General features: G+C 35.5%; 1 protein-coding gene across 5 annotated transcripts in view; it reads left to right on the top strand.

The window, feature by feature from the left end:
• The first annotated feature begins 336 nt into the window (after positions 1–336).
• NOVA1 (NOVA alternative splicing regulator 1) overlaps positions 337–13,498 on the top strand; it is a 151,702-nt gene continuing 138,540 nt past the window's right edge. For all 5 annotated transcript variants that reach the window (XM_030804138.1, XM_030804139.1, XM_003260706.4 and 2 more), the window contains exons 1-2: positions 337–1,321; positions 3,070–3,213. Coding sequence is in view for 3 of the 5 variants with exons in the window: in XM_003260706.4 (XP_003260754.1) it covers positions 1,186–1,321; positions 3,070–3,213 (280 nt within the window). In the remaining 2 variants the exon portion in view is untranslated. The remainder of the gene's footprint in view (positions 1,322–3,069; positions 3,214–13,498) is intronic.

The following is a 13,498-nucleotide window of genomic DNA, read 5'->3' on the forward strand; positions in this document are numbered from 1 at the left end:
GCCCCTTCGCTGCCCCTCACCACCCAAGTTTCCTGATTGGGAAGGGGCCCGAAGAACCTTTCTCACATTTCCATTTTATTGGCTGGCACGGCTGTCAGTAATCTCTCCTTCCCGCCTTCTAGCCTAGCGCGTTTCGTGGACCCCTTGGTTTCTGCGACAAGCCGCTTACGCTTGCCTGAGCCGTGTTGCCGGGGACCGGCGACCTTTCACCCCTCCCTTCCCACAGGAGCGCCCCGGCCCCCGCCCCCGCCCCAACCGCCGGCGCGCGTCCTCACCGCGCACGCGCTCCCCTCGCGCGCGCACACGCCCGCGCACACACGCTCCCTCGTCCCCGCCCGCGGTGTTCCCCCTCAGCCCCCAGCCGCCCCGCCGGCTGAAGCATCGGCGCTGGGAGGCGGCGGCGCTGCTGAGAGGCAGGGACCCGAGCGCGAAGTGTGTGGGAGTCTACGAACTCAACCCCTCTCTACCCTCCCCTCACAGCCACCCCCCTCCCTCCCCGCCAGCCCCCCCCCAACAAGCGGGAGAAATAATGAGCGAGACCGGGCGGCAGCAGCAGCAGCGCCGAGCAGCCCAGGCAACGGCAGAACCGCTCCGGCAGCGGCGGCGGCGGCAGCACCAGCAGCGGGAGCGAGCGCAACGCTAGCGCGGCGCGGGGACCGCCGCGCTCTTTCTCGGCTCCTGCCCTCTTCTGCCGCTCGCTCCTCTCTCGGCATCCACCTCCTTCCCCTCCTCCTGCTCATTCACTCTTTCCCTCACTCTCCCCTCCTCCTCGGCTTCTCCCCGCGCCCCGCCAGCCCTCGCGCTCTCCCACTCCCTCTGCCCGTCCTCCCCGGTCCCCTCCTCCCGCTCATTCACTCGCCCCTCTCCCTTCTCCACTCTCTCCCCCTGTCTCCTTTCTTCTTCTTCTTTCACCCTCCGTCTCTCACACCCCCTCCATTCCCCTGTCTCCTTTCTGACACTGCACTGCAGCTGCTCCTCAGCCCTGCCCCCTCCCCAGTGAGAACAAACCAGCAACATTGCTTTTTTTCCTAAAGAGATTTATATTGATCCGATTAAAAAAAAAAAACCTTAAGAAACCCCAAACGCAAAAAAAAAAAAAAAAAAAAAAAAAAAAGAAAAAAGAAAAGAAAAAGCCAAAACAAAAGGGAGAACCTTCTCCCGGTAGCAGCGGCAGGAACTGCAAACATGATGGCGGCAGCTCCCATCCAGCAGAACGGGACCCACACTGGGGTTCCCATAGACCTGGACCCGCCGGACTCGCGGAAAAGGCCGCTGGAAGCCCCCCCTGAAGCCGGCAGCACCAAGAGGACCAATACGGGCGGTGGGTATCGCTTCCACCTCCCCGCTGGCCCCATCCCCCGCCGCCCGCCCCCTGCCTCCCTCCCTCTCGCCGTTCTCCCTCCCTCCCTCCCTCCCTCCCGCGGCCCGGACACCTCCTGCCCGAACCCGGCGGCTCCTGCGCCCCTGCCCCGCGCCCCCTCCCCTGCACCTGCCCCGCGCCTAGCTGTCCCCGACACATTTCCATTTCTGTGTTTATCATTCATCAAAATGGCGACCAGTTTTTCGGAATAGACCTATCTTTGCATTTAATCGGTCCAGAGGTTGACCATGTAAATATCCTAGACCTGGGCAAGAAGGTCCATTCAGGAGGAGGAGGAGGAGGATGACCCTGGAGTGAGGTGATGGCCGCCCGAAGATGCGCGCTGCGTTTAACAGTCTGAGAAAATAAATAAATAAATGGCACTTGGGTAGCGGATTGCGAATGATTGGGGCGCCGGAGAGTTTTTCCTCTCTCCATCCTCTTGCTTTGGGCCACAAGTAGTATGCAAAATCTTGATGAGTGCATGCCCTTACCGCACTTAGATTGTCGGTGCAAATATTTCATTGATTTGTCTTCAGGGGGGTGCATACGAGGGCGGGGGTGTCTGGAAAGGTGACTTGTTAGTTAACATCCTGCGCTTCCTTGGAAGATGAGTTTTAACGGGACCGATATCGCTTCTTCATTTGCACTGGAGTCATCTTAACAATGCACCCAATGCATCGAAGCAGAGGTGAATTTATCTCCAGCATATGCATTGTAGACGGATGGGGGTCTTTTGAGTGGCACACCGCAACATTTGGAACATTCATTCACATTAAGAAAGCTGGATTTGCCGGGGTGTCTCCTGTATAAGACGTGATCAAGTTGACGGAAATTAAAGTTTGTGGAGTTGGCTTTATTTTCTAAAACATTTCATTTTATTTTTCCTGGTTCTTCCACCCCCTCTCCGTTTTAAAAGTTGTGATTATTTTGGGAAAGGAACATTATGTTTTGTCACTTTTAAGCGTATTTAATATAAATGACTCCTAAGCTTTTTAGTAATGGCAAAATTCTTCTTAAGGTCCTTTAATTAATGAGCTTAAAACGAGATCACGGTAGACTAAGAAGTGCTAAAGAAATGCACTAGGATTAGTTAGATTTGCCAGTCCACCACACTGAGTTATTTCCTGGCAGTTATTGAAGACTTGGAATACACCCCACAGTTTGGGTGGATTATTTGGTAGGAGAATGGTTGTTTTGCGGACTTTAAGTAGGATATAGGCAATGGCTAATTGTAGTCCTTATGTGTCTGCTAATGACAAATAAATATAGCTCATCACTATTTACAGTCCTGGGCTTTTCTTCTTTTTCAATATGTTAAGTGAAGGTTTGTCATCTTGTAAATCTATGAAGTTTTGTTAAAGGGTCAGTTCACTTCATTTTGCCACAGATAGAATTGGAAGATTTCCATGTTTGGAATAACAACTGGAATTTAGTCATCAGTTTTTACAGTGCTGCAAAATAATAGAATATGTTTATATTTTAATTCCAAGCTTGAAAGTATAAATCCTATAAAATGGGAAACATTTTGTACATATTTGTTTTTCAGTGTAATTGGCTTATTTTCATTCTCAAAAAATGTTTAACTTCATATTTCCTGCAGTTATATACCCAGTGCTTTAGTTGCTGTTTTTCTCTCTTGAGGGTGGAGAGGGGATACAAAGTTTGAAATACTGTGTTAACCGACTATATTTCTTTGCATTTTTCAGAAGACGGCCAGTATTTTCTAAAGGTTCTCATACCTAGTTATGCTGCTGGATCTATAATTGGGAAGGGAGGACAGACAATTGTTCAGTTGCAAAAAGAAACTGGAGCCACCATCAAGCTGTCTAAGTCCAAAGATTTTTACCCAGGTAGGTGCAATGGTGAAGAGATTATTTGATGAGCTCCTCACAGGAAAGAAAGATCTACTTGTGTGCTGTCTTGAAAGAATTTTTAAACAATACTGGAGACTTTATTTAGATGTTGCTTTATTGGAATATATTGTGGAAAAATTTTCAGATTATTTCTATTGTTGATTATGCCTTTTTCCTGTAATTGTTGTACCGTGTATGTGAATTAGACCAGTTGCAAGATGATTCGGGTATTTCTGAATAATTCTTATTAGCAAAAAAACTCAAAAATTTAAAGATAGAAACCTGGACAGCTGGCATCAGGAAATAGGGTTCTTCTGAAGTTTTCAGACATCATTGTAATGACAATTAGCTTAGAGTGAATTCAGAAGAGGGGGGTAGGGAGGCTTCTTAAAGAATGGACCATTTACTTCTGAATCCATTATGTACCTCTTTCTGCTTCATTGCTTTGTTTGTTGGCCTTGGAGTGAAGTAAAGAGGACAAGTGTTGCCTCTTCAGATTTTTTAAATACTGCAGTTTTAATGCAATTGATATAAGGAAATTTATACTGTTATGCAAGAAGTGAAATAATGCTTCAGAATTCATGTTAACTTAAGAGCTAAATTTGATTAAATATGTTGACAGTGCAGTACAGTAAATTACTGGAATATGGGAAGTTTCCTTGGTGGTATAAATTTTTTGTTTTTTACTTTCAAGTATGCCTTTTTAAGTGTTAAATAGTTCTGCATGTCCATCTTTTTCTATTTTTTTCTTACATTTTGCTAATCACTATATCTATTTTAGGTTTAAGGGAAGAGCCTCTGTAATTGAGTAGTACATTTCCTAGATAAAACATTATCAGCTGATTTGCTTTTATTTAAATCTAGCTTTTTGTGATTTTTTTAAAGGTTATTTTATCTTTATGGCTATCAAAAACGTTAATTCAGTGCTGAGGGAACCAATACTGCTTTAATTTTTTTCTTCCTGGTGGAAAAGAAAAGCTGATTTGCTTTCAGTGATCTAATTCAGTAAGAGTTCTTTAATACAGCAAAGACATCTGGCATGAATGTAAGCAGAACATTTGGAGGACTTCTTTTTCATAGCCAATCACTTGGTGTTAGAAATGGACCATTATACTGGATAAGAAGGTTTTAGAATGGTTGAAACTATCATTTAGTTTTAGAAAGTAAATGTAGTATTTTTTGTAAACATCAAACTTATTAAACTAAAAAGTAATATATTAGACTTGATATTCCTCTAAAGTTTGTTTCCTATGAGTGTAGTTTTGCAGATGGCTTTCCTTGTCTCTGAAACTTTCCTTATGCATTAAGAAAGTTTGCTAACATATTCACATTCATATGTTTAAAACGTATATTATGATAAAAAAAATGTGGAATTGTGAAAACCCTTAGTACAAATAAAAGCACTCAAAAGAGCTTGATTGCAGAATTAATAATGTGATAGTTCTAGGAAAAGAGCTGCAATGGTAAATTAAATTCACTGTCAATAGATGAAAATGAAATAGCTTTTTTGCATTATACATGAGGTGGTATCAGATGTGCAGGGATGTTACAGAAAATTGGTGTTTATCAAGGATATTCCAAATAGTAAATTAAATGCCTTTTCATTTGAATATAGTTTATTTTCAGTGGGTTGGAAAGGGTGCACTGAGAATTAGATCTTTTGTTTTTAGTCCACTTAGTTGTACATTTTTTGCTTATTACATTGAAATTGATTATTTATAGTTCTGAGGCATGTTATTTGTATAGAGCAAGAATATCTGTTGGAAAAAAATTGAAAGCTGGAATGCGTTGAATAAAATTTTGTGTGTGTGGTGACGTAACCTGATCAAATGTGAGTTGGAATGTTGGATAAAAGAAGGCTATACTTTGCCGGTAACAGGTGGAAACCAATCACACAGTATGGGACCAATTTTAAGGATAAAATAAAGCCTTGTAGTTTATAAGAAGCTTAAAGAATTCTGAACAGTTTGTATTAAAATATAATTTTAACTAGATTATTACCTGTTTGGACAGATAATCTCTTTGCTTCAGATAGACTTTAATTTTAATAGTCTTTCTCTTCGCACTTGACCACAAGTCTGCAGAATAATTTTAAGATCCTGGTATTCTTCAACATAGCCTCTGAGCTCTTTTCAATTTCTCTTACTCAGATGTACATAAGGGACACTTACCTTGCACATCTCATATGAGCTAAATTATAAACTGTGATCATATCACCAAGTTATAAAGAATTTCTTAGAGGATTAATGAAATCATTTGGAAGCCCGTTTTTGTGTCTTTCATACATATATGAAGTTCTTAAAGCTATATATATGTATATTTATGACTGTCATAATCTACTAGAACAAATATGCCTAATGTTTATTTCATGAAGCCCCCTTTCTGTTTCTCATTTGGTAAGAGCATATTTGGGAAAAAGTCTACTTTAGTTGTATAACCTAATGGATTTTCTCAAATTACCCAAGTTTTTAAGCAGAATGTAATTGTGTTTATAAGGTTTAGTTGAAATACTAGTGTGTTTTCGGAAACTTTCTTCAGGATGTATAACACAGAATACAGACACACTCTGGGGACATTTTAACACATTTTAACTCAAACGATAGGTACTTTAAAAAATTATAGCCAATATAATTTCCTTGTATGCTTATTTGTTTTTCCTATTTCTTTTGAAAATATCATAAGCAACCCTGCCTTTATGAGTAATTTTTAAAATTATGGTTGAAATGAAGAAAACATTTTTGTACATTAATTAATTTGAGAATTTGTTCAGCTGGATATTGCATTGTGTTTTTCAATGTCATGTATTAAATAACAAACGAGAAAATTGTGTGATGAGGAATTGTAAAATGTATTCTTCAATTACTGCAATCAGATAAAATGATCTACAAGTAGATCATTTTTGCTGTACTACATAATCCATTTATCTATTTTACAAAATCAAATCTTACAGAGTACTGACTTAATTCTGGTGGTTTAGGAATATACCTTTTTTTTCTTACATGATTAGAGCAAGCCAATTTGATTTACTTATATATCTTTTTATAATTAGGTTATAGCAAGTTACCTTGTAGTAAAAAACAGCTTTCTTGGTTTGAGGAATATATTATTGTATGCCTTTTCAGAGTGATGATAGTTTATTTTTATTCTTTTATTTGGCATAAGGATATGTTTAGTTTTTGTTAATAATCATATTGGTTTTATCTGTAAAAATTATTTAATGGATGGTTCAGGTAGGTAATCCGAAAAACTTACTGCATGTGTTATTGGTTGGAAATGATAATGGATGTATGCAATAAATATTTTCATGTATTCCTTAGATTTTAGAACATATCATAGTATACTTATTTTTATTCTATTATATGATATTCGTGACATCAGTCAAACAGAATCCTTCATTATAGTGTTGGAATCTCTATTTTACACTGTTTTTATATTTGTCATTATAAAACTAGGATCACATTTAATAAAAAATATTTCCTTTTATGATTCTTAATTTAAAATTTGAAATTATTATTTGTGCATTCATTATATTTCAATTTTTCTTACTGTCCAAATTGGTGGTGCTTTTTTAAAAAAACACAAACCATTACACATTTTTTTAAATCATAAAAGAGCAGACTGTAAGTGAAATTTTTTTATAGGGAAGGAAAGACCCAACATTGCTTTAATTTTGAAAAGGGGAAAATATAGTGGCCAAATTAAACTTTAGAACTGGAATTGTATAATTATGATAATTAATTTTTTGCAAATCAGAGGAGATAATGAATTTAAAACATTATTTCTGTTTACATCATTGAAGGAAGAGTATTATGATATTGGTAGTACATATGAATGTGAATCTCTTACAGCTTCTAAAAGTTGCAGTCTGTACTTTGATCTTAGATGCAAAGAATATTGGACATTTATTGAAATATATTTTAAGACAAAATTAGTGATAAATAGAACTGTAACAAGTAGAGAAAATAAAATAGTATAATTTCCAACATTTTTGGGTGGGTTTAATAGGATAGTTATCATTACACTAGGTTATACTTTTGATTTTAGTATTATCAAAGAGTTGCTGACACATAAAGTGTTTCTCCTTGAATCTTAAAGTTGTAATGTTTATTTGACACATTACCTATTGTTGGGGTTACTTTTATCTTTATCTCTATATTTACAGTTGAAGGAGAAACATAATCTTTTACTTAAACATTAGTATCTCTGAAAATTTGCTGTATTTTGGTTTGATTTTTTTAATACTTTATTTTCTTACTTTAAGCAATAAGAAATCTTAACATTTGAAGGAACATTACTGGCATAGCGCAATCTATATTAACATTACAGTTTCCAAAAGATACAATTTTATTCTTATCTTGTGTATGCAAATGTTTTGTGGGGTTTTTAGAGAGATGAATTAGCACTAAAAATTTTAGCTGTACATTTTATTTGATTCCTTTTTGTATCATTTTGATGTTGACATAGTAAGTTATAAGACATCATTAATTTATAGTGTTGGTGTTTTCATGAATCATATACACAATGTCACTTTGAAATTTGCTTTTTGATGCTTTCTGGGCTTTGGTAAAACAGCTCATTTAAAATTTGTGTCATTGTAATGAAATATATCTAACAACATTGCCTTGCAAATACTACCCCAAAGGATTTCAGGAATAGTTTAAACATAGTGAATACAGTTGGTGATATAGTTCAATACTTATGTATTGAAGATGTTTCATACAGCAGGAGGAAAAATGATCTGTGTCTTGAAAATGCTAAGGAGTATGTGATATCACTAAAAACCTGACTGACAACCATCAATGAAAAACTTGTGTATTTTACAGTTGTATTGTTTGGGAGTTTTTTGCTCTGGCTTCAGAGAATTAATTTTTTTTAAAAATTATTAAATGACATAAATGACATTTATTGACTACATATTATGCCACTTGTTAACTAAATTTCAGCACCTAATAAACATTTTTAACCATAGTTTTTAACTATAGAGTCTTAGTTGTGTCCAGTTTAGTGGAGCTATATTTTAAAACAACTTTTATGAGTAAGTGCTGCTTTTCAAAATAAAACTGGGGGGACGAAGGTGGGAGATTTGTGCTTGATTGCCATCTCATTTCCATCTTTGGATACAGCTTTAGCATAAAGTTAAACAACATCTGCAGAGATCTGACTGACAAACATCTCTCTGGGACTCATCATTGCAGCCTGCAGCAGGTGCATTCAGCTTTGCAGTCTTTTCCAAAAGGAGGTTAGTTTGTTTTAACATTTATCAGTAGACCAGTGGGAGCAAGTGACTAGAGAGAAGAGGTTAGTTGTCACTTGTTCGGTACTGGAATACTACAGGTAATTGGACTGGACTGGTGGGAACTGCAACAGTGTGTATCTCACATTGCACTGCAGCTGCTATGGAGCTTAATTAACCTGACCCTCAGAGACTGAAGTGTCATGGTATAAAATGCAACATGCAAGGAATGAAGTAGTGCTTTTCAGTACTTTCTGATGCTTGGGTTGATGAAGTTTCCATTTTCTTCATTTTATTCTTTAAAAGATATGGCATCAGCTTTCCTATGTCTTTAATATGGAAATATTTTCAACTAAATTGATTTTTCATGAATCTGATAGAATGTACATAAAACAAGGATAGGGTCTTTAGGTATAGAAATAACAAAAAAAAATCTTAAGTGAGAAGCATTTACATTTCACTGTTCCACCAGTACATATGTAAAACATGAGTGAATGGAAATAAGTGGAAGTACTTGGTAGTTCTTTTTAAAATATTATCTCAGATTAACATTTATTTTTCATAGGAAGTTAAAAAAATGTAAAATTTAAGTTGTATCTTTTTAGAATATTGATGGCTTTGGCAAGTAAACTTTGCAGAGTAGTTTGAAGTGTTCCAACAAACAGGACAGGTGTAGCATATTAAAAATATTTTTAAGATTTTGAACTTAATGAATTCTACTGAAATGTTTCCCACATTTAATTACAAGTAAATTAAAATTTAGTCAAAATCTCAAAAAATTAGTGGGTCATTTATTTCTGTTGTTTTTAATTTCTCAATCTGTTTGAAGTATTGACTTTGAGTATGCGTCTGTGGCATATATACAAGTTTCTTGTGTGTTCTAATAGTATTCCCAGTGAATATAGATATCTTATCACAGTCCTGTTCATTAATCAGCCCTTAAATAGAAAATATATTCAAAGGTAAAAATACATTTAAACGAAATCTGGCAAAGTCTGTACTATCTTAAAATAATTTGGAATGTAAAAACCATTTGAAGTCTTTGTAAAGCAGTTTTATAGCTTTGACTTTTCTATTAAATTTACTAATCTAAATTTTTTGGTATCCATTGAATATAATTTGTTATTTACCAAAGAGTAGTTAAGTTTTGGAGTTTGCACAGATTTTTTTTCTATTTTTTTTTTTGTACACTATGTATTTTTCCTGAAGGAATATTTACCAGTATTGGTAATAACTGTTTCATACTGAAGATACTGCTTGAGAAGAAAATAATTTTTAATTATGAATAGTTGGAATTTATTGGTAATTATAGTAGTTAAAAGAAACAAGATTAAAACTATGCTATCTAGAGGTCAAGAGATTCATTCCAGTAGTTTAAAACATAGATTATTTTATTCTCTTTTGACATGAATAACTATTTTTAATCAATTCTTATCAATATAAAAATACTTTAAAATTTCACATATATACTTTTACCATGATTTTTAAATTTTTGTTTAATAAGACATTGAATAAGAACAAACATTTTAAGACTGCAAAGTAAAAAAGAGAATTATTTACACTGATAAACTTTTTGAGATATTTTCAGTATTTTCCAAGTTTCACACCACTGTATGGATATCCAAATCTTGATCATGAAAACACCTACTATGTGCACTCCATCATTGATTTTTTCCTGCTTCCTGCAGGGCCTGTCATAGCATTGTTGACAGGAACAGATGAAAAATGAAATTGATGTCTTGAGGTTTTTAACAGCAAAATGATTAAGGTAAGATTATTTGGTGTGGAAAATAAAACATTTTTGTCCATTTTTCAATGAATTTTATTCAATAGGTTATACTTAAAATTGATGTTATATTTTTCTTTTTTATTTCAAGACCTGTTTTATGTCTTAATGATGTTCAATATATTTCTAATTTCTGATAAACTGTATTGCAAACCAAGTAATTTAAAAATTTTAGATGGTAGTGTTTTTTTACCTTCCTTGTGAAACTGAGCATACGTTTCGAAGTTCTGTGGAAGAACTTTTCAGTTCATTTTAAAGATGTTTGAGAAGAGTTATACTCTCATAGCTCCATAATTTTACTCACAGTGTAAGTTTTCAGAGAAGTTTGTTAATTAAATAAGATTTTAAATCCTGCATTTCTTCTAGGATATGATAAATGCTGACTCCCAGTTTACTTAGTTCTAAAAAATTGTCTTCATTTAAATTGTTAATAATTTGCTGCTGTAGAAAATACACTGGACTGAGACTGTATATTAAGATCTAATCTGGGGCCGGGCGCGGTGGCTCATGCTTGTAATCCCAGCACTTTGGGAGGCCGAGGTGGGCGGATCACGAGGTCAGGAGATCGAGACCACTGTGAAACCCCGTCTCTACTAAAAATACAAAAAATTAGCCGGGCGTGGTGGCGGGCGCCTGTAGTCCCAGCTACTCGGAGAGGCTGAGGCAGCAGAATGGTGTGAACCCGGGAGGCAGAGCTTGCAGTGAGCTGAGATTGCGCCACTGCACTCCAGCCTAGGCGACAGAGCGAGACTCCGTCTCAAAAAAAAAAAAAAAAAAAAAAAAAAAGATCTAATCTGGGGGGAAGGGCAGAATAGAACCAATAGTAGTGCATTTCAGTAACTCAGAATAGTAGGTAATAGGGTACCTACTATTTAAAAAAAAACATGTTTTTGTTTTCTTTTTATGTTGCTAAATATTTTAGAAGAACTATAGCTTTTTAATTTTGGTCATATTAATTCTTGAAATACCTGGTTTTAAAGTGGTTAGTGTTGGAGGTAAGTAAGCTCTTACTGGGAGAGCTCATTCACATACTTAGTCCTTAATTATTCTTTGGATAACCCATATTTTTATTTTTCTATGATGATGATTTCTTTAAGAAGTGGTGAAGGTAATTTTTTTTAAAACTTGGTTTCATTCTTAAGTGTGAAGTCTGCCTGGAAGCTTTCTCTTGTTAATTATTATGCCTATTTATCAGATGCTTCCAATAAACCCTGGTGTAGGCAGCTATTTGGTAATCATTACTTAGAATTATTACAATGTATCTTTTCTCCATTGGAGGAATATAGGCATACTTTGCTTTACCCTGAGAAATTTTGCTTTGCTGTTTTCTCCTTAGATTTTTGTTTTGCTATTTTCACCTTAGATTTTTGTTTTAATTTTTTGTTTATATTGTAGTATCCCTATTAAAGATTTAGGACAACACTTAGGAATAGCTAAGAGACTTTTTATTTAAGAGGTTTGGAGAAATCATAGAGTTGTGGAAATAGATCAAAGTGATGAAGTTCAGATGATCTCTTCTAAAACTTTCATTTAACAGTTGAGAAAACCAAGGTACCAAGAGATTAAGTGATTTACGTAAGGTTTCTCTAATGCCAGTAATTGTCCTGTAGCTTTGAAATGTGTTTTCTGAATTTGTGGTGCAATTGTAGTAGGTACTTCATTCTCTTGTTTTGTTCTCCTTTTTTTTTCCCTCCCTTCTGGATGTGACTCTGAGGAAGTAAGTCCTTACCTCCTCTCTCTCCTAGTCTTAAAATGAATATATGTTCTTTTTTTAAAAAAAAAAAAAAAACTGAGATCATGGCCCAGTGGTTATTTTGCCATTATTATTATTTTTAGTTCATGTGCTACACTGAAGGAACATAGGCAGGGTGCTCTTTGGTCATTAGCAAATTTCTTTTAGAAAGGATATCATAGGTTATATTGCTTGGAGCATGTAGCCTGGTCATTTTCTCTCTTCCCTTAATTATACTGTTTGAAAGTGGCAGTGTTTTTATGGTGGTTAGATTTCTGCAGCACTGTTATTTTTCTTCATTTGTACTTTTTTTTTCTTGCTTTCATCATTCCTTAGCTATACTTCTACATGTTAATTTTTGGTTAGAGTACTGACTTTCATTAAAAAAGTAGGCTAAGTTAAAGTTTGTTTTCAAGAATTATTTTAATAATATATGTATTTTCCATGTTTTTATGACTTTTATAAAAACTCCCCTAAGTATAGCGTATTTGGGTGAATATTCATAACATTTGGTTCAACAGATAAATACCATGATTAAAAAATAAGCATGAGGCTAATTGTAAGGCAAGTAAGTAAAAATGTAGCTGTATTGTCCAGTAATTATTAATTTGAAAACATCACTGTTTTCTCCTTTTTGGCTATTCATTTCATTAAATTGGTCTACTCAGTTAATTAGAATTCTGATATTATTTTCATTGTGTTATAGGCTTAAGGACTACTTTCTAATATAATCATAAAAGTACTTAATGTGATTTTGAAGACTTTTCTTTCTACAGTGTTAAAACAAAAACTCTTTTGTGATAGTCTTTACTCACATCAGTTGAGTAATTGGATTAAGGTCCACTGATGTGGGGGAATTTATGGCATCCTTCTTGCCTGCTGTGTGTTTAACATACAGCCCAATTGTTTAATCATAGGTGGCACTGGAAATTTAAATGAATGTATGAATGAATGACCGAATGAACAACTTGAGATTTCTTCTGTGAAGTACTCATGGAATACCAATACAGTGGATATAGAAGGCAGTCTATCTTTCCATCTTTAGTTTTTCATTACACTTCTAGTTTACTTTAGTAATGAATTTAGAAATTTAAATGAACAAGAAATGCATAGAAGTGTTAGGGTAGGTATTGGCTAGGTACAGTGGAGTATGACAGGGGAATTTTGCGTTCTGTTTAGCATGCTGTCCTGTGTGAAAGAAATTGAAATCCAGTATTATGGAGAATATGTTAAAGCCACCTCTGAAATGAAGACCACTTTTAAAATAATTTAAGCAACATGAGTTTAAGATTTAGTTATTAATAAAGTAATTAAAAGTATATATCTATTACAAGATTTTATAGCTGTATCACATTATAGTTTATTTATGGCCACATGGCCATATGTTCAGTAAGGAAAAAGACCAATCATGATTTTTCTTGAGTACTAACCATCAAATTAAAGTGACATATTAGAAGTATGCTTACTAAGTATTTTGTTTATAATATATTTTAATATCTTCTTCCCCAACTATAGTGGGGAAGTTAACATG

Source organism: Nomascus leucogenys, chromosome 22a (assembly GCF_006542625.1).
Source record: "Nomascus leucogenys isolate Asia chromosome 22a, Asia_NLE_v1, whole genome shotgun sequence".
NCBI lineage: Eukaryota > Metazoa > Chordata > Mammalia > Primates > Hylobatidae > Nomascus > Nomascus leucogenys.